Source organism: Canis lupus, chromosome 3 (assembly GCF_003254725.2).
Source record: "Canis lupus dingo isolate Sandy chromosome 3, ASM325472v2, whole genome shotgun sequence".
Taxonomy (NCBI): domain Eukaryota; kingdom Metazoa; phylum Chordata; class Mammalia; order Carnivora; family Canidae; genus Canis; species Canis lupus.
Genome location: NC_064245.1, coordinates 41,355,760 through 41,377,564, shown reverse-complemented (window position 1 = coordinate 41,377,564; position 21,805 = coordinate 41,355,760). Strand labels below are relative to the sequence as shown.

Sequence of the window (21,805 nt, the reverse complement as noted above, 5' to 3'; positions counted from 1 at the left end):
GACCCTGAGATCAAGAGTTGCATGCTCTACCTAACTGAGCCAGTCAGGCACCTCTCTTTTTAGTTCTTTCAGTATATTTATTATGGCTGATTTGAAGTCATTGTCTGCTAAATTTAACATCTTGATCCACTTAGAATCATTTTCTATTTACTCATTTTTTCCTGAGTATGGTTTACACTTTCTTATTTTATTGTATATTTCATAATTTTTAATGGATATTTTAAATAATATATTGTAACTCTGGATTCTGATTTTTTTCCCTACCTGAGGATTATTGTTATTTCTATTTACTTATTTGATATTCATGGTAATTTACCCAGACTAAACATGAAATCCATTTCCCCCACAGTATGTGACCATTGATTTCTCTGTGGGGTTTTTTGTTTTAATTTTTAAGCCTAGCTTATTAGGATTTGTTCCTATTTCTGTATAGCTTGGTGGTCAACACCTGGAGCTAGTATGGCTTCTCTCTTCTGACAGTAGATGCGTGTGGGTTCAGAAACCCATTTAACAATTTAGGCAGTTTCCAAATGTACTCTGTTGTTTTTTGTTGGTCTCTATCTTTTCTCCTCTGTACACATGTGCAAGCTCTCTATAGACCTGAAATTTGTAAATCTACAAATATAGATATATGTGAAGAGTCTATCCAATAGATCGTCCTGTTTTATAGCCCATACCTCCTTGTTAATTTTCTGACCTATCTGCCCAATTCGTTGCTTGCCTCAATCAAGAACATCTCACAGCCTCATAAAATCATTAGCCTCTCTTGTTCACTTGTGACCAAGATTATTACTAATTATTAAGGACAGTACTGGGTGTGGGTTTTTCACCTTTTGCTCCAAATCATGTCAGCTCCCTCCAGCAGTGAAGCTGCTAGTGTTCATACCCTCTCTGCCATACTAGAATTGGGTAGAGGGATGGGAGCCACCCCAAGTGAGCTTACCACATATTTCTGCTCTTCTTTTTTTTTTTAAGATTTTTAATTCATTTATTCATGAGAGACACAGAGACAGAGAGAGGCAGAGACATAGGCAGAGGGAGAAGCCGGCTGCATGCAGGGAGCCCGACATGGGACTCGATCCTGGGACTCCAGGATCACACCCTGGGCTGAAGGCAGGTGCTAAAATGCTGAGCCCCCAGGCGTCCCATTTCTGCTCTTCTTAGTGGAAGTGCTATAGTTTTTCGTAAATACGTGCTTTTCCATTTGTTGAAAACTTTTGGTCAGTTTCCAGAGTACTGAAATGGTTGCTTTTGACAATTTTGTGGAATTTTATAGTTACTTTCTGGGCAGAGGATTTGGCAGCCTCCTCACTGCATCCTACTGGAAGGTACAGCTTTCCTTTTTGTTTCTTTTTTGGTTATGGTTTGCATGACATGTGTTTTTATCACTTTATATTTAATCTATTCATGTATTTATATGTTAAATGGGTTCCTTTTATAGTTAGATCTTATATTTAAATCCAATCCAGTAATCTCTTTTAATTGGTGTCCTCAGGCTCTTTGCTTTCAATGTTCTTATTGACCTCATTAGATTTAGGCCTACCATTTATTAGATTTCTGTTTGTAATCTCTACTTTTGTCTCTATTCCCTCTTTCCTGCCTTTCTTGTTATTATCCAAGTATATTTTAGTATTCTGTTTGAATTCATTTATTGGCTTTTGGGGCTTATCTCTTTTTACCTCAGGTTTATTTCCTCTTTCTTGAATTCAAGTTAGAATCTTAGATAACTTTTGTTTGACTCAATTGCTTTCTAAAAATGTAATTTCCCCCAAAAAAGAAGAAAGAGGGAAACAAATCATAAAGACTCTTAAAGATAGAGAATAAACTAAGGGGAGATGAGGGGAGTTGTTGGGGGATGAGCTGATGAGTATTAAGGAGGGTACTTGCAGTGAGCACTGGGTGTTGGATGTTGTATGTGGGCGATGAATCACTGAATTCTGCTCCTGAAGCCAGAATTGCACTGTATGTTATCTAACTAGAACTTGAATTAAAAACTTGAAAAAAATGTATTTTGCATTAGCTGAGCTTAAGCAAGTATATTATTTAATTGATTATTGAAATTAAGATGCCATATGTACGTAGTCTTAGATTTGCAGCCTGGTATAAAGTGGTCATGAAAATTATATTTGAGTCTACTTGAGAAGCTATTTAATTTTTATTTTTCTTCCTTTCCCACATAATTTCAAAATTTGACAAAATCACTAAATAACAATTGAAAAGGCCTAAATAGTAAGCTACTAAGAATAATATCATTTTTTGTACTTATTCATTTAATATATGCAGTCCAGAATGTTTCAGATTTAATAAAATGCTTTTATTCATCTCACATAGGAAGTAAGAAATGTCAGCTTTTCATTCTTCTTCCCATTCCTCAGTACTTTGACCTTTGGTACGACATTATGTGTTTTCTTTTTTTTGTCAAAAGTTTATTAATTTTAATATCTGAAATATGTGTGCATGTCTGCCAAAGCAGAGTATAAATATTGATGTTACCGCTGTCAAATGTAAATCATCACATTATGGAAAATTTTAAATCATGATCACATATTATTTCTCCATCTCACAATACAGTAAGACAATACTGAATTGAAATGGTGGGCAGTTGGGGCACCTGGGTGGCTCAGGTCAGGCTCAGTCAGTTGAGCTCCTGACTCTTGGTTTCAGCTCAGGTCATGATCTCAGGGTCTTGGGATCAAGCCCTGCTTAAGGCTCCCGCTTAGCATAGAGTTTCCGTGTCCCTCTGCCTCCCCTTCTGCCCCTCCCCCCACTTATACCTGCTCAAGTGTACATTCTCTCAAATAGATAAATAAATAAATAAATAAATTTTAAAAATAAAATAGTGGTAACAAGCCTTAGTAATTTTTGCAGCCACATCAAAACACTATTTTACACATTTAATTATTTTGTAAATGATTAAAATAATTTATTTTGCTTGCTCCCATATGATTTTTAATATTTTTCAAATTTCTTTCAAAATATGGTTTGATACTGCAATTCAGAAGTACTGATATAATTTTAATTTTTTCATAAAAAATTAAGTTTTAGTGTTGGCATCACCATATCTAGAGTTTAATAACCTAGAAACACTAAAATTATCTTTGACCATTTTTTATTTCACTATTTTCTGTTTCCAATCAAGCATACCTCATACTTTTCTTAAAATATCTCTGAAATTCTTTAAGTTTGTCATGTTGCCTCTGTCTAGTCAAATGTCTCCTTGTTTTCTCAGCCTTGAATCTCTTTCCATTCCACTGCTTTTTATATGTCTCATCATTCTAGTTTTTACAAAAGAGCACTGTTATCCTGTATGAATCTTCAGGAGATGTCATGTTCTCACGGCAGTAAGTCCAAACCTCTCTACCCAGTATTCATTATCACTCACGTCTCCACGAAGCCCTTCCTAAGGAACTTATTTCCTACTCTTCTCCCATGGGTGTCTTTGATACTTGTTAGGCTTCAGATAGCTCCTTGTACATGCTGTGCTTATTATTATTTCACTTCTGTGCCTTCCTGATCTTTCAGCCCCACCCCCACACCCAGCCCCTGCTGGCAACACTATCCATTTTTCTTTTCAGCTATTCAAGTTCCTGTCTCCGCCAGTACATTTTGCAAAAGTTTCTCCAACCCCTCATTTACATCTTCTTTCTCTGACCTCCTATCACACGGTATCTCTTTTTTTTTTAAGATTTTATTTATTTTAGAGAGAGAGCAACAGAGCAATGGGGGCATCCATGTGGGTGGGAGGAAGGGCAGAGGGAGAGGAAGAGAATCCCAAGCAGACTCTGTGCAGAGACCCTGATATAATGACCTAAGCTGAAATCAGAGTCCGACACACTTGACCAACTGAGCCACCCATGTGCCCCACACATTGTCTCCCATATGTGCTGTGACTCTCAGTGGCAGAGATCCCAACTGATTCTCTTGGCACCTGGCCCCAGGATATGTAGCTGTTTGGTTGCACTTCTGTCCTATTTCACTCCTGTGGTCACTTTATAAAGTGAGGTGAGGAAGGTTTCTTGTTACTATTTATGCAATGCTAGAACATGATTCTTCCCACAACTTCTTACCCCACACACCCCAAATTAGAAGCATTTTTATGTGTGAATTAGAAAGGTAGATTGGCAGGCATACCTAAATGAAATACTATGCTAATGGAACCAAGAATGAAATTGACTCCCGTGTGCTTCAGTTAGGTTCAAGTAGAACAAAACTCCAATTAAGCATCACAGAGTGTTCCTGAATCCTCCTTACCCATCTTCAACTGCATATATTGCTCAGTATTGGGGAAACTGGGTAATAAAGTGTGAATTTCCTGGCACAAATCCCTTGTAATATTATACAAACAATGAGAAATTAATACATTTTGCACTTCTGTTACTTTTATTAAAACTAGTCACTAAAAATGCTCTGGGTAACAGTCTCCAACAAAGGCTGACAAACTTTTTTCATCAATGGCAAGACTAAATATTTTAAGCTTTGCAGACCACATATGGTCTCTGCCACATATTCCTTTTTGGCTTTGTTGTTGTTGTTGTTGTTGTTGTTGTTGTTGTTTTGCCACCTTTTAAAAATGTAAAAGCCAGTCTTAGCTTGCAGGCAGTATAGAAGCAGACCATGGGCCAGAATTTGCCTCTGAGTCCTAATTTGTCAACCCCTGGTCTGTAGCAGTAAGAACTGTTAATTGGGGATCCAAGAGGACAGAAGACTTTCTGTCTAGTAGAGAAGACATTGCTAACACTAACCCAAGCCCTGAACAAACTGGGATGTACCTGGGAGGGGGAGGTACAATAAAGTGGTAGGAACATGGGAAACCTTACCCTGAGGGAACGGCTCATGGAACAGGGTTAGGATCAGAGAAGACCAAGAAATGGCCTCAATGGACTGCAAGTTGGAAGTTCCGTCATGTGAAAGAAGTAGACTTGCACTACATAGCACATCCTGTGGAGCCTTGAATGGATTGTACTGTCCTGATAGGGTAAATGTCCATTCCCTAGAGATTGCTTAGCAGAGCTTACTCTGCTCAGAGAGCCTTCCTGGCAGTGATTTCTCCCAAAAAAGGATAAAGTACTTTGTAAAGAACTTCCAAACCTTCAGACTTGGTGATTTGGCATAATACAGAGACATTAGTTGTACTCACCACGGAACAGATTACAACAATAGGTACTGAAAATGCGAGAATGTTAAAGCAAACGAAAGGACTTCATTTGGATGGAATGAAAGTAACTCTTCATAGGATGTGTACACTTTGGGTTTTTAAAAAGGAACCACATGGCCAAATATATCTAAAATCATTACCTTCCAGCCATTTCATCTTATTATATTCTTCGCCATTATGAAAATTTCCAAAAGACATCCTAATTCTCTGTCCAGAAGTTTTTTTCTGTTTAGTTCATATGAACAAGATATACTTGCTGAGGTACTATTTATGTTTTAAGTCCCTACTATTTACTTAGGTAAATAGTAGAAGGTCAAATAAGAGTAGCAAAGACTTCCAGGTACCTGGAAGTGACTGTGATTATTCTTTTCCTACACTAGCAACAACTTTTGATTCATCGACAAGCAGAAACCATGGAAATAGACTTCTGGCTCATATTCACTACGTTGTGTATCTCCTTTTCTTAGGCAAGCACTCTTTTCCATTAGAAAAAAAAGAATATTCTAGCAGGCTAATTTATAGATACCTACCTCTGTTGGATTCTTTACATACTTTGACATTCATGTCTGTGGAAATTGCTGTAGCTACTGATTTTATTTGTTTTGAACCGTTAACAGTATTGATTCGTTTGATTTAATTAATCAGGATGCGATTTATCTTAATTTTGATTTTGGTTGTAGAGGTTGGCGATTTGAAGGAGCTGCAGACACTAGACATTTCTACCAATCGTTTGCTAACTTTACCCGAGAGGCTTCACCTGTGCCTTTCTCTGCAGTACCTCACCGTGGACCGAAATCGTCTATGGTGCGTGCCGCGCCATCTCTGCCAGCTGCCCAGCCTCAATGAGCTCTCCATGGCTGGAAACCGTCTTGCATTTTTGCCACTTGGTAAGTGATCGTGTTTGTCTGGCAAAGGAAAAAAAGCCAAAGACCAAAACAGAGAGCCTTTGTGTCCTTGCCTAGGAAGGAGAGAGTAGTTTCCTTCATTCTGTTTATCTTGAATTGTCTCTCTAAATCCATTTTGGTAGTGAACAAAGCATCATTCCCCATTAACAGAGTTTATTTCAATCCAAGATTTCATATTTTAAAACAAATCTGTGCATAAATGTTGTTTAGGGACAAAATACAGGCGATATGAGAGGATTTACTCTGAAAAAGGAATGAAAGCATATATACACACACACACATACACACATATATGTATGTATTATATACATAAGACCATAACATCAACAGAGGGTATTGAGCAATATGAAAGGATAGCAATATGAAAGGATATCTGGTACAAAGATATCCATTTAGATGTTGAATTCTGTGTAGAAAAGTTTGTATTGAGCATCCTAATGATTAGCATTGCCAGATAACCAGACTACACAATTTTAAAAACTTTACAATTGGCTGAACTGCCTGCAGAGCTCGAAATGTCACAGTTGCTAGCAAATAACATATTATTCACTGTAGATTTCTGTAGCCGGCCCATTTTAATAAAAGAATACATTTATTTTCACTGAGAATTAAATTATTTTGTTAACTTGTAAGAAACAAAGGTGCCATTTAAAAAGAAATTAAAATATGAGGCCCCACAGAAACCTAAGCTGTCATAGTAAGCCTCCTATGATTTTACTCATAAAAGCATTTTTTATAATGAATAATTTATCCCTGATGGCAGTGAAGTAAATAATTTACTAGTCTCTGAGAGGAAATATTTTCTACCATAATACAGTACACATATTATTTTCAATTAAAAATAACTGGAAAATGAAAATCAATTTGAATAATACCAAATAATTATCCAATTATCCAATTTAAGAAGATTACTTTCCAATAAATATAATTAAATTCTATACTTATAAAATTAGCAAAATGAAATAAAACTATTTCAGAAGCAAGTTATATTTCTAAGAAACCAGAGCTTTCTTTCAAGTGAGAAAAATATCAAATATAAATAGATTAAAAAACATAAAAGTACTGCTGGATAAACCACAGGTTATAAAACAACTACAACAGTCAAGAACTAAGCTACAAACCCAAAGATCCAGGTTCTAACCTAGATCCCCCCACTTCACAGTGGATGACCTGGAGTAAAGCACCAAAACCTCTCAGAGCTTCATTTACCTTATCTGTGAACCAGAAATAATGTTTATCCTATTGACTCTAGAGTTATTTTGAAGTCTAATAAGATAGCTTATATATAAGAACCATATGCAGACGACCCAACTGAGAAGATAGCTTGTGGATTATCATATCCTGCTTTTTAAAAGTTCTGTCCTCCTTCTCATATTCAAGACCCTCTGTAGTAACCACCAAAACTTGTATTTACCACTTCCTTAGACCTGCTGCCTGTACCAATGCTGACTGCCTACCAAGTGATGGCTAGGATGGCATAGTCAATGCCCATCAGTGAATCAGGGAAAGGGGGGAGGTGGGGTAGTGAAGGATGTGATGATTTGATCTGCATGATGTAGAACTCAGTGGTCTAACGTCACCATTCAGGGTCAAGCTGGACATCCCATTACAAGCAACCATGCTTTGACTCTCAGGTGTTCCCAGAAACAGATTCACTTGTTAAGTCTGGACTTGCCCATACTATTGTTCGTAGAGTTACTATTCTTACTATTGTTACTACTGAGCACATCTATAAGGAGTGTATCCATGAGTGATACCATTGCAACTATTTATAAGAACAATCATTTACTGAATTAGGTATTCTGTTAGGCATGGTACAGACGTTCTCTAATTTAATTATTATAGAACCTGTTATTACAAAACCTATTGACAACCTTGGTTTACAGATGAGGAAATTAAGATTCAGAGAAGTTTAAGTAACCTATCTAGAATCACAACCAGTGAGAGACAAAACTGAGTTGCAGACTCTCTCTGATTCTTAACTCCACAGTTTTTCCACTGTGACATGCTATCTCCACATCCTGGGCATGATCCCTCTGCAGGGGGACTTCATGTGAGAATGGGGCTGAACTTAAGGCATCTGGGTTGCTCAGTAGAATAAGCGCCCAGGTCTTGATTTCGGCTCAGGTCATGATCTCAGGGTCATAAGATCAAGCTCTGCATCAGGTTCATGCTAGGCATAGAAGCTGCTTAAGGTTATTTCTCTGCCCCTCCACCCACCCCTCTCTCTGTAGTTCTCTTTAAAAAAAAAAAAAAAAAAAAAAAAAGGAGTAGGGTAGAACCGTACTGAGCATCTTTCTAGTTGTATAGCCACTTCCAATGTCATTTGGGCAACCATTTTGTATTCAAATACTTCTATGGCCCCTCTCATTGGCCTGATTCAATCTTTATCTCTACTTGCTTAGCAGGATCCGTCTGCCAGAGGAAATGGCCTTGTCTTACTTACCCACTCTGGGAGCCAAGTGCTCCCAGTTACTTGTTTCTAATCTATCATTAGCAGATCCTACAGCAGGAAAAATCTTATAAAAGCTTAGGCCAGAGACCTGTTATCTAGCTCTTTCTTGGGATTAGCCATTCTTACTTTGCCTGGCCTCTTCAACCTCAGTGGAGTTCCTGATTCCTTAATTTTGAAGTTGTGCAGTTTATAACTTATTTTCCTTGTCTTCTTGTTTCTTCTCACATATGCTTTTATCTGAAGCCTAAACCATTCATCCAACAACTGACTCTATCCTGCCAGTGGCTCTAATCCACAGCCCCGTTCTCATGTCTGATACCAATGGTATACTAACCAGAGTGCCATCTAGTTCTGGAACCCTGGTTCAGCCTAGAAACCCATATATACTTGGACTTTTTAAACTAAATGAATCTCATTTACCAGTCTTTAGCCTGTGGGCCGTATCTCAGGTCCAACCAAGCTCCATGCCTTCATCTTGGCCTATTCTCCCTACCTCACTGTAGATCATCCAGCTATGGCTCCTTATTACCCTGGTCATGCCACTCCTTCTTTCCTGTCATTTTAGCAGTGATACAGCCAAACATGTGCTGTGGTGGGATGGCAGTGGTGCTGGGAGAAAAGAGGTCATTCCAGCAGGAACTTGACCATTGTTGATTTGCAGTGCCAAGGAATGGCCTTGTATATTATGCTGAATGCCTATGGCAACAGATGGCCCGAGTGGCAGTAGCTGGTGCAAGGTGATAGAAATGATTGTTACATAGATTGGTAGAAGATAGAGTCCACTACACATCACTGCTCTTCTGCTTTAGCACCTCAGTTATTTATTTGCTGGAGCATCTTTGTTCACTGTGGTAAGTACTGGTTTGGGTGAAGGAGTGGGCGTTTCTTCAGCACTCAGGTTCAGCGGTGAGCAGAGCCTTGCAGATGGGTTTCTGTCTCTAGGTTTCTTGTCACCTGCGAAACCTTGCCTGTGTTTGGAGAAGTTTTCCTTTGTGAACTAGTCAATATGGTGTCAAAGAGCTTGAGAGGCAGAGGGATCTGCACTGGGCTCTGAGGAGGGTCTCTCACAACAGTCGGGCTACCATAGCTCTTGAGCCTGGGGCCACGGACAGCCCAGGAGATGGAAGCAATTTCACACTCCTCTAGGTACTATCCCAGCTTGTAAGGCTCATGGCAGGACACATGCCTGTGGATAGGTTTGATTTTACCATAGAAAGATATACAAGCAAGAGGAGGAGGATAAAAATTGTCCACCAAGAAAGAAACAGGCTGCCTAAAGCAATGCTCCACCCTGGTCTCAGACTGATCTTTTGAAACCAGCAGGAGTACAGGGCTGGAAAGCAAATATGAACACTGGTGGCCTTTATACCCTGTTTTATTGGGCAAACCTTTGTAAGGAAGTAGATGAGACAACCAGAAATCAGCACCACCTTGAGACAGCCAGAGAGGGCTTCGGGAGATTGGAGACTGGATAATCTGTGAAGATGATGGAAGTGAATCTGAGGAATATCAGCGATCTCCGTGTTGTTCTTGGTTTTGTGGGAGTTTTTGTTTTCTGTTTTGCCTTTTAATACCACAAGGGTGGCTTTGGAAAGGGAATTCAATTAAGTCTTTTGGAGAAAAATAACTAAATCCATAGCTGTCCTTCCACAGAGTTTGTGCACTTGAAACCTTTCTTTGAACTCCTTTCTGATAAACAAGAGCTGTCTAATGCTATGAACTATGGCGGACAGAGTCAAATGAAGTATGTGGCTGCTGGCACTGCCTTTCCTCAGAGAACTGAACTGTTCTTGGAAACCTAGCAAATGGAGATGCCTCTTTACAAGAGTGAGGACGTAACTGTGTGTATACATGCACACACACATACACATAACTAAAGTTTTCAAATAGAAGTCTCATGTTTAAATGTGATTCTGCCAGCATAGTACAGGAACTCGAAGTCTTATGAAATGGGTAAAATAATACTTCTGTCCTTGATTAGAGGTAGGAGTCCTACTTTGGGGAGTTACTTATTGAATTTGGTTGCTTTACGAAAGAAGGTTGACTTAGAAGAAAAGCCGGTTTTTATGGGGCTTCTTAAAAGAATGTCATATTTCAGCATATTCAAAAAGAACTACAGAAGGTACATGTAGGATGACTTAAATAATATGTAAGACTAGCTAAACCATAATGCTCTTTGAGTACATTCTTTTTAAGATGAAGAGATGCATCAAGAAAGAAGGATGTTCCTATTCTAATGATACCATAATTGAGTGACAGGTTAGTCTACAAACAGAAACTTTTTCCACAGTGGTGACTATTAATGAGGAAGACAGGGAAACTAATCACTTGAGTCTCATGCTATGAGATCTACTAGAGGTTTTGAAATGACAGTATTGGTTGTTGATTCAATATAGTTCTGCACACTAAATAGCTCCCAGAGTTGTGACTTACCTCTGGGCTTCTGAAAGCATAAGAAAATACAAAGGAAAGTTTTTATTTTTTCCTCTGAGGCTTTTTTTTACCAACTATTCCTGGTTTCTCTTGCATAATTAATAAGTCCGATTATTCAGTAATGTTCACAACTTATTTAATGATGAATAATAGATATAAATACTGTGAGGTCGCCCAGGCATGAATTGGCTGTGGAAGAGCATCCTTTAGTTAGCCCCCAGGAAGTGCTGTGTCATCTAATCTCAATGGTAGTAACTTCTCTAGTTTGAGAAAACGAGAAAGCAAAAGTTCCACCTACGTTAGCAGGTGGAATTTTTTTTAAGATTTTTATTTATTTGAGAGGGAGAAGGAGAGCATGAGCACTGGGGAAGGGCAGAGGGAGAAGCAGACTCCCCATTGAGCAGGGAGCCTGATGCAGGGCCTGACCCCAGCTCATATCCTGAGCTGAAGGCAGTCACTTAACTGACTGAGCCACCCAAGTGCCCCAGCAGGTAGAATTTTTGACTGTTAGATAAACAGTGGACGAATTCTTAACCAAGAACATTTGGCAAATGACACTGAGATGTATAGAATATTCTAGTACATAAACTACATGTAATGAACCCAAAACTTAGCAGAGAATAGCTTTCTGCTAATAAGGGAACTATTTGGGTTTCTAAACCAGTTCTAGAGCTGGTCCTTGGAGATTCTGGTAGTGCAGTATATATTTTCTCCAAGAGTTATGCTTGTGCTTGCAAATGAGATGACCACTCCATTACTGTTATGGGTTGTACACCATGACTTTGATAGGGAGGTAAAACCGGCCTTTTTATCACATAAGAGGAGATCGCTCCCAATTTTCTATAGTAGTTGTAGTTACTTTTTCCTTTATAGGGATTGGATACCTTGTGTAGGAAAAAAAGTAGTTTATGCCAAGTAGGGTGCAGTTTTAGAAGTAGCTTCCAGGGCAGCCCCGGTGGTGCAGCGGTTTGGCACCACCTGCAGCCCGGGGTGTGATCCTGGAGACCCGGGATTGAGTCCCACGTCGGGCTCCCTGCGGGAAGCCTGCTTCTCCCTCAGCCTGTGTCTCTGTCTCTCTCTCTCTGTTGCTCATGAATAAATAAATAAAATCTTAAAAAAAAAAAAAAAAGAAAGTAGCTTCCAGGCATTTTCTAAACTTATGCTGAAATCCCTTCTCTCATTGCAAATGGTATATAAGACACATAATCTGTTAACTGTACTTGTTTTTTTCTGTGGTTTCTTGTTCTTGTTTGCTATGTGTCAGCTTACAAAGTAGGGAAAGAATTTCTTTTTCCTATTTTTTTTTTTAAATATTTAAGTCAGTGCATGCAGTGAAACTACTCAAACTTCAAACCAGTATAGAAATTAGATGAAAACCGGCTAATAATCCTGTAATCTCAGACTTAGAGATGAATATAAACTGTACTTTGCTGAACGACGAATGTATTTGATCTGCAGTTTGAAGAACTACTGCCTTGAGGTCATTGTTTAATTGAAGTATTTGCAAAGTTTTGTAGTCTTAAATAAGTCAGTGCTTAAAAGTTTGTTCTTAGACATACCAGAAGTCCCAGTGTTTGAAATGAGTAGAAGTTATGATGACTGCTTTCCAAGGAGAGACCCAAACATGCCACTAAAATCATGTAATGTACCGTGTTTTTGTGGGTATTGTTGGGTATGTCTCTAATCAAAGGCAAAATGAAAAGGAGAAGACAAGGGTTTAAAAACAAGGCTCAAAAACTAGTTATGGAAAAAAGTGAGAGAGAATTATCCTGTTTTTGAAGTCCATTCAGACCTTGTTTCAAGAATGAAGTTATTATAACTCTTGTATTTCTTCAGGAAATGGATGTTCAGTGCTCTTTTTGAACTCTATCCTCTTGCAAGTATTTGTAACAAAAATTATCCGCTACTTACTTATCTGACCCTTTTCCACTTTTTTTTTTTTTTTAAGATTTTTAAATTTATTTATTCATGAGAGACACAGTGGGGGATAAGGGGAGACACAGGCAGAGGAAGAAGCAGGCTCCATGCAGGGAGCCCAACATGGGACTCCATCCCAGGTCTCCAGGATCATGCCCGAGGCCCGAGGCAATGCTAAACCTCTGAGCCACCTGGGCTGCCCTTTTCCACTGCCTTAAATGATACCTCTGCTTTTTTTTTTTCTTTCATCACATTGGGTCTTTACTTTTTGCTTTAAGGTTTTCTTAGGAAGTTAATATGATTATTTAATATGGCTTCTGCAGCATGGGCCAGACATTGACTGTACTATGCTAATGTGTGAAGAGAAAAGTTCACCTACAGTATATTTTTGTCTAAATTTTGGAATAGGATTTAGGGGCGGGAAAGTGATTATTATGAAAAAGTTAGCCCTGTTTTCTTTAATACTATTTTATAATAAGAGAGAACTACTCATTCTTTAAAAGGTACAGATGTGATATTGCTATAATGTCCATACTACCCAAAACAACCTACATATTCAATACAATTCCTATCTAAATACCAATAGCAGTTTTCACGGAACTAGAAAAAATAATCCTAAAATTTGTATGGAACCACAAAAGACCCCAAATCACCTAAGCAGTCCTGAGAAAGAAGAACAAAGCTGGAGATATCATGCTACCTGATTTCAAAGCTATAGGAATCAAAACAGTATGGCACAGGCACAAAAACAGACCTGTTTTAGATCAACAGAACAGGATAGGGAGACCAGAAATAAACCCACATTTAACATGGTCAGTTAATTTCTGACAAAGTGGCCAAGAATACACAACAAGGAAAAGATAGTCTCTTCAAGAAATGGTGTTAGGAAAACTGTATAGCAACATGCAAAAGAATGAAACTGGACAATTTTATTACACCATATATGAAAATAAACTCAGAATAAATTAAAGACATAGATATAAGACCTAAAAGCATAAGACACCTAGAAGAAAACATGGTCATTAACTCCTTTGACATTGGTCTTACTGATATTTTTTGGATCTGTCTCCTCAGGCAAGGGCATCAAGAGCAAAAATAAATGGGATTATATCAAACCAAAAATATTTTGAACAGTGAAGGAAACCATTAACAAAATGAAAGGGCATCCTACTAAATAGGAGAAGATACTTGCAAATGATGTATCTGATAAGGGATTGACATTCAAAATATATAAAGAACTCAGAAAACTCAATATCAAAAAAATAAACAAACTAATCAAAAAATGGGCAAAAGACCTGAGTAGACATTTTTCCGAAGAAGACATACTGATGGCCAGCAGACACATGAAAAGATGCTCAACATCACTCATCATTAGGGAAATAAAAATCAAAACTGCAATTTGACATATCACTTCACACCTGTCAGAATGACTAGTATCAAAGGTAAGAAATAACAAGGATTGGCAAGGTTGTGAAGAAAAGGGAATTCTGCTCATTGTTAGCGGGAATGTAAATTGATGCAGCCATTCAGGAAAACAGTATGGTGGTTTCTCAAAAACTGAAAAATAGAACTACATTATGACCCAGCAATTCTACTTCTAGATATTTATCCAAAGAAAAGGAAAACACTAACTCAAAAAGAGGTATGTACCCTTATGTTCATTACAGTATTACTTCTAGTAGCTGAGATATGGGAACCATCTAAATGTCCATTGAGATGAATGGATAAGGAAGATGTAATATATATGAATATTAGTGATAAAAAAAAAAGAATGAAATCTTGCTATTTGTGACAACATAGATTGACCTAGAAGGTATCATGCTAAGTGAATTAAGTCAGAGAAAGACACTATATGAATTCACTTATATGTGGAATCTAAAAAACAAGAAAAACTAACAATCTAACAAACTTATAAACTTTCTATGTGGTTTGTTCATAAATATAAAGAACATAGATAGCTACAGAAAATAAACTAATGGTCGCCTGAGTGGAGGCAGTAGAGTAATGAATGCAATAGGTGAAGGAGATTAAGAGGTACAGTCTTCCAGTAATAAAATAACACACAGCAATGTAATGTACAGCCTAAGGAATATAGTAAAAAAATACAGATGTGAAATTCAGAAAAATAAGTAGATATGAAATTTAGAAAAATAAGGATCCCAAATAAGATCCTTGAGCAGGATCTTTCCCAGCAAAGTTTTTGTTAATTTGATTTGGGAACTCAGAGTTTTTTAAATAGTGGCAAGAATGTACAGTACTAGGGAAATCTGGAAGATGTTGTCAGTCTAAAGCAAAAACCTGGAGTTTCTATCAGTCATAGTTTTCAGCAAAGTTCTTCAGGTTTTTTTTTGGGGGGGGTAGGGCAGAAAAAAAAAACAGGTACTAGTCCAGCTGGGCAGCAGCTCAGGAAGAGATACAGATTGAAGACATTGTGCTCTTCACACTGTTTCCATGGCACTGGAAGGCTTGCTGTTTTAATTCCTGAGTCTGCTGGACAGTCAGCATGAAGTCTTCTCTGGGATCTTCTCTGAGGGAATTATTGAATTACTTGGTATTTCTTGAAATTACTGCTGTAAATCTAGACGTCAGAACTACCCCACCAGCTATCTGATCTTTTAAAAGAAGCAAAGAGGGAAAATAATCAAAAAATAAAGAAGCAAAGGGATTTTTTATTCGTCACATATCTCCTTGGCAATATCTCCTGATATCACACCTGGATGCTTGTGCACAGTGCCTGTCCCCTGACAGCCACACCACCCATGCAGCTTGCTAGGGAGTATTGTCTGCTACATTATGTGGGAGTTCCGTGCTTATATGGAAATGATGTGTTTGGGAGGCTGTCTAACTAACATCATGGTGAACCAGGCTGTCTGCTTTTAAATTCTAGCTCTACCATTTAATTGCTGTGTGATCTTGGGCTTAGAAAGGCTAATTAATTTGTCTAAGTCTCAGGAACAAGGTAAAATGAATACCTAATTCACAGCACTATTGTAAGAATTAAATACGATCCATTTAAAACACCTGTGTCACTCATCAGTACTACATAAGCATGTGGTCAACATGAACTATTTTTATTGTTTTGCTAGACTGTTAGAAAGGGTTGGAGCTGTGTATGTCTTCACTTTTGTACCCCAAGCACCTAGCATAGTGTCTAGCTGATGGCTCTTAGTAATATCTTTGTCACCTAAACTATGCAACACAAAAAGAGATGCTGGGGGAAAAAAGAATTAGAGATGCTGATGCTTGCATATTTAAACCAACAGCAAAAGAAGCCTTTAGTCATTCAAATTCATTAAAATCCATTTATTTTAACAGTTGTGATGATCGATGTTTAAAGCATCTTATTAAATTATAATTCACTGTGAAATCTTACATTGTACAAATTGCATAGATCAGAAAGAATATGATTATGTAAAAGATTTAATGGAGTATGTGTGCATGTGTTTAAAGAAACTAACAGATGTGTCAACTGTACTTCAAAGATTAAAAAAGAAACTAACACTGTTAAGAAAAGTCAGTCTTGGGTAGCCCCAGTGGCTCAGCGGTTTAGCGCCTGCCTTCAGCCCAGAATGTGATCCTGGAGATCCAGGATGGAGTCCCATGTTGGGCTCCCTGCACGGAGCCTGCTTCTCCCTCTGCCTGTGTGTCTGTCTCTCTCTCTGTGTCTGTCATGAATAAATAAATAAAATCTTTAAAAAAGAAAAGAAAAGTCAGTCTTAGGAAAAAGTAGCTGAAAAGTTCTCTTCATAAATGCCATGTAGGTACATTTCAAACTTATTTTAAAGATGATTTTTGGAATACACTATAAATTACTCCGAATTTGTTGTGAAGAAACCCACATTTCATACTTACATTAAAAATGTAATCATGACTCGTAATGTATCTGATTGAACTATGATAATTGTGACATAGATAGTCTTCCAAACAACCTATGTGGATCTATTGCTTTGATGTTGTAGTTTTTGTTCCCCCTTCATTTTTGTAGAAAAGGATACAGCATTCACCTTCTGAAAAAAACAAATGAGTTTTATACTGGTTAAGTATACAGTAAACAGTTGCTGTTAAGTTCTAGCCCATGCTGTCATTCTGTGCTTGCTTTTTTTTCTTATTTTTAAGATTTTATTTATTTATTTGAGAGGGTGGGACGGGGAGAAAGAGAGAACAGGAGTATAAAAGCCTAAGAGCAGGGGGAGGGAAAAACAGACTCCCCACTGAGCTAGGAGCCCTACTCCATCCGGATCTCAGGACCCTGAGATCATGACCTGAGCCAAAGGTAGATGCTTAACCAACTGAGCCACCCAGGCACCCCCATGCTTGCTTTTATAGTATAGTTAAAAGAGCAGTAACCTAAATACACAGAAGCATTTTGTTCCATCCTCAGCCAGAGCCTTGAAGTTGGGGGGAAAGAAAAGGAATTAGAGTTTGTTCAGGACAGCTAGCTTTTGCTAATTTCGAAGTAACAATACTTTGATCTGTGGGCCTGGGGAAAAAAAAGGAGAAATATTGTGGACACGGTACAGCACTTTTAAAAGCCACATGAAAAAGTTCTGTGTTGCTTTAGCATCTATGCATATGGACAACTTCCTTACTTTATAAAGTTCATGTACTGAGCATTTTTGCACGGGAACTTTAAAAAATATTATTACCTGGTATTCTTATTGCAAGGTAGTGGTATATTAAAATTAACAGAAGGAAGAAAGCAAACCAGCTCGTTAGCCAGTCCATGAATGGTTTCTTCCAACATTAATTATCAAGTGAAGATTTTCCTCTCTTAAGAACAGAAGAAATATTTCAAAGCTTTTTCAGACAGAAAATACTTGCATTTCAGCCTCATTATGATTAAAAATACCATTCCATTGTGTTTGGGATTTTGCCAGCGGAAGAGTCTTTGGCTGAGAGCATGCACCCTTGAGGCTATCACAGCTCTGCCCTTCCAGCCTGTGACCTTGACGGGTGGTTAAAGTGTCTCAGCCTGCCCAGTAGCTGTGTGTGCGGGTCAGCTAAAGCAAGACTTGACTGCTTTTTTTTATGATCTTGGACTCTGTTTTGTGATCTCTTTATAGTCAGAGGAGAGAGGTAAAAGACTAAGATGTATCTAGAACCAGTTATTATGCAAGGGATCAAGCTTGGCGTATACATTGTTGAGGCATCATGACAAGCCTGTGAGATAAGTAGTATTGTCTTGTTTTGGAGAAGAGATGACAGGCTAGGAGCATGTCATTTGCCCCTCGTGTCCTGAAGCAGTTAGAAAGTAGAAAGGCAGGATTCAGACACTTTTCTGACTCCATAGCCCACTACATCCTGTGATTCCAGTACTGCTCTTTCTAACTCTGTATGAAATTGTGTTATTTGGAAAGGTTAAGTGTCTATATTAAATTCTCATGTCTGTGTGGTGTTACACTTACTACTGTGTGACAGATTTGATCACAGCTGATTTGAGTTTTCTTTCAGCTTCAGTTGAAAACAGTTCATTCCATTAGGGGCATATATAAAAAAGGACATTCTCCCAAGTGGTCAGGAGATACAAAAAGAATTCTCTGGAATATCAGAAATCTAAAATAAGATCTAAACCAATTAGCATTTTTAAATCATTGACTCTTCATTTTTTTTCCTTATAAAACTAGGATAGGAAGGAAGACCAAGCCATATAAGAAGTAGGCAGCATCAGCTTTTAGCTTTTATTTACTTTTGTATTATGATCTGTGCACGTAGACCATTTCATTTGCACAGGCTCTTTTTGTGTGTATTAGAGGGGAGAGGTGCTTCCTCTGTCATGTCTCATTTTGTGTCCTTGACTCGAAGGGATGAATTGCTGTCTCTAGAGGCTGTTGCCTCCAACTCCTTTCCATGCAATAACTATAGAAAAGTGTTAATGCCTTTTGCTGCATGCTAGGGAGAATTCTCTCTTAATTGGCCTTTTGCTGTAGGGCCATACTTCCAAATATGTCACTACTAATAATGAGAATAATAAAAATTGCCATATATTGGAGAAGGTGTATGGCAAAGATTCTGCTTGATAATGTAGAAACTTTGTTAGTAATTCTCACCAAACTTAAGAGACAGTGTTATTGGAGTGCCTGGGTGGTTCAGTCAGTTGAGTGACTCTTGGTTTTGGCTCAGGTTACCATCTCAGGGTTGTGGAATCAAGCCCCCCCCCTTCAGGGTCCACACCCAGTGGGGAGTCCACTTGGGATTCTTTCTCCCTCTCCTTCTGCCCCCACTCTTTTTCTCTAAAATAAATAAATAAATCTTTTTCTTTTTTTAAGAGCATTGTTTTTTCCTTTATATGATCAGGGAAACTGAGGACACCATTTAGTAAATAGAAGAACAGGTATTCAGATCCAGGCTGTCTGACTCCAAGACTGTTCTTAACAACTTTAATTAGTATTCTGCATGCTTTACCTCTGCATAAGCACAAGTAAAGAATATTTCCTCGAGTCCCATAGGGACTCCAAAGGCAAATCTGAAACCAGGGCTTTTTGCATTTTATCAATGCAGTTTCATTTTGAAAAAAATTTTTACAGTTTTCTATGTGCCTTTAAAGTCCACAGATGTCTATTTGTGATGACAGGATTTGTAGGCACATCAGAGAAGTAGTGAAGAAATCTAGAATAAGAATTCTTTGGCTAATATCGAGACCTTTTTCAGTGCAAGTGGATTCTTGGTATTTCTGTCTCTATTTTTTCCATCTATGTTCTATAAATTTGTAGCTCCTTATACCAGTAGATACGTTTATATATGTTTACTAACGTAGCAATACACATTATTTATATGAAGTGTATATTCTTATGCTTAAAAGAATATGGTGATTTAAATTTCACAGATTACATTCACTCTCAGTTGTCATAACAACGTGGTAAGGTTCAGGGACTAGGCACTACTATACCATTTAACGCATTGCAAACTGAAACTCTGTTCACGTGGTTAATAAGTGAAAGAACAGACACATGAACTATGAACAGACAATTCACTAAAAAAAAGTTAAAATGGTCCTCAGACATATTTGAAAACATTCACACTCGTAATTAGAGAAATGCAAATTAAGACAATGCCAAGATATCATTTCTCACCTATCAGGATGTCAAACATTTTTAAATAGGATAATTTGCTTTAAAAATTGAGGTAGTGAGAAAGGCAATGCCTTTATGCATTGCTGGAGGGGAAGCAGACTGGAGGGAAGTACCTCCTTCAGGAGGGAAGTACCAAGAATCTACCCATCTTTTGACCCTGCAAGTCCACTTCAAGGGGTCAATGCTGAGGGTACACCTCCCTTAATACAGACATAGATGGACGCACGGATTCTTATACTGGTATATATTTTATAGGTCTGTCCACTGAGAGATCCTAGAAGCAATGGTACCCCTCTAGTAATGAGCACATGGCACTCAGATCTTGGTTTATAAACACACCCCAATAAAAGGAATCAAGTCTCCTTGGAAAAAGTAGTTGATTTCAGGGCTAGAGGAAGAAAAAAACAAGCTGAGTTTGGAACATTTTGTGTCAGAAAGTAAAGAAGTGCTCAAAAAAGGATGAAAACTTGTTAAGAGAACATAAGACCCAGGCTTAGACTGCTCCTAATTGCCAAAACTGGAACATTTATTTTGACTGATAAATCATAATGGTATTGGGTTTTTTTAGTTCTTATGATAAAATAAATATCCATCAATCCATACTGATATAAAAATCAAATAAATGGAAAGGAAGGGAAGGTTCTGCCTTACAGAATAGCAGTTAATAAATGTAGACAGGGACGCCTGGGTGGCTCAGTGGTTAAGTGCCTGCCTTCAGCTCAGGGTGTAATCCTGGAGACCTGGGATTGAGTCCCACATCAGGCTTCCTGCATGGAGCCTGCTTCTCCCTCTGCCTGTGTCTCTGCCTCTGTGTGTGTGTCTCTCATGAATAAATAAAATCTTTTAAAAATAAATAAAGACAGAAAAATGGTAGTAGAAAATCACCATTCAATAAAAACTACACAGTAAGTGTTGCAAACAAGATCTATTGGTGGATGTTAAAGTTAATATGCAAGATTTTGAGGAGGAACAGGATTTTTTTTTGTTTTTTTGGTTTTTTTTTTTTTTTTTTGGTTGTTTTGTTTGTTTATTGTAAAGATTTTATTTATTCATGAGAGACACAGAAAGAAGGGAGCCCAATGTGGGACTCAATCCCTGGACTGGGATCACACCCTGAGCTGAAGGCAGATGCTCCACCACTGAGCCACCCAGGCATCCCAGGAACAGGATATTCACATAGCCTTGGGATTGTAGTAATCTGAAGGCTTAACCTGGGGCTTGCAGAGGCTGCTTCCAAGATGGCCCCATTCCCTCTCCAGAGATCTGCAGGTGGGCCCTCATAACCAGGAAGTTGTCTTCTTCCAGAATGAATGATCCAAGATAGAGAGCAAAGAGGAAGCCACAGTGCCTTCTGTGGCTTACTGGCTGAAATCACACACTGTTTGTGCCTGTCCTGCTTGTTAGATATTGTTAAGCTACCACACTGGGGAGGGGCATCTCTAGCCAGCAGCCCAGAAATTATTTTTTCTCTGAGAGTTGTCACTTCCCCTTTTGTTGCCTCCCAGCACTCCCAGCTTTGATTACTCTTTTTGTGTCTTACTCCAGTGCTAGTCCTGGACAGGATTATCAGGATCATTGTGAGAGGATGAGCAATGGGAAGGAGGCAATATGGACCCTTCCCTACCCTCTCCCACCAGGAACCCTTCCTCACCTCAGTCTTCTATCACCCCCTTCCACTTTCTGTACCAGATTGTCCAGAACCCATCTGTGAACCCATAAGACTTTCTACAAGCCTCTAAGCAGTGATTGTATTGTATAACAGTTAACAGTTTTTCCTGTCCATCTACATCAATATGATATCTTATTAGTATCTCTATTCCCCAAAGCCTACCATTGTGCCTAAAAAGTCCTTAATGGGTAAATAGGTTTT

The 21,805-nt window shown here is 38.3% G+C and overlaps 1 protein-coding gene across 9 annotated transcripts in view; it reads left to right on the top strand.

The window, feature by feature from the left end:
- LRRC28 (leucine rich repeat containing 28) overlaps positions 1–21,805 on the top strand; it is a 159,126-nt gene that overhangs the window by 92,469 nt on the left and 44,852 nt on the right. For 8 of the 9 annotated variants that reach the window (XR_007409796.1, XR_007409795.1, XM_025436927.3 and 5 more), the window contains one exon: positions 5,836–6,042. The exons of the other annotated variant lie outside the window; for it this stretch is intronic. Coding sequence is in view for 6 of the 8 variants with exons in the window: in XM_025436927.3 (XP_025292712.1) it covers positions 5,836–6,042 (207 nt within the window). In the remaining 2 variants the exon portion in view is untranslated. The remainder of the gene's footprint in view (positions 1–5,835; positions 6,043–21,805) is intronic. 9 annotated transcript variants of the gene reach the window in all.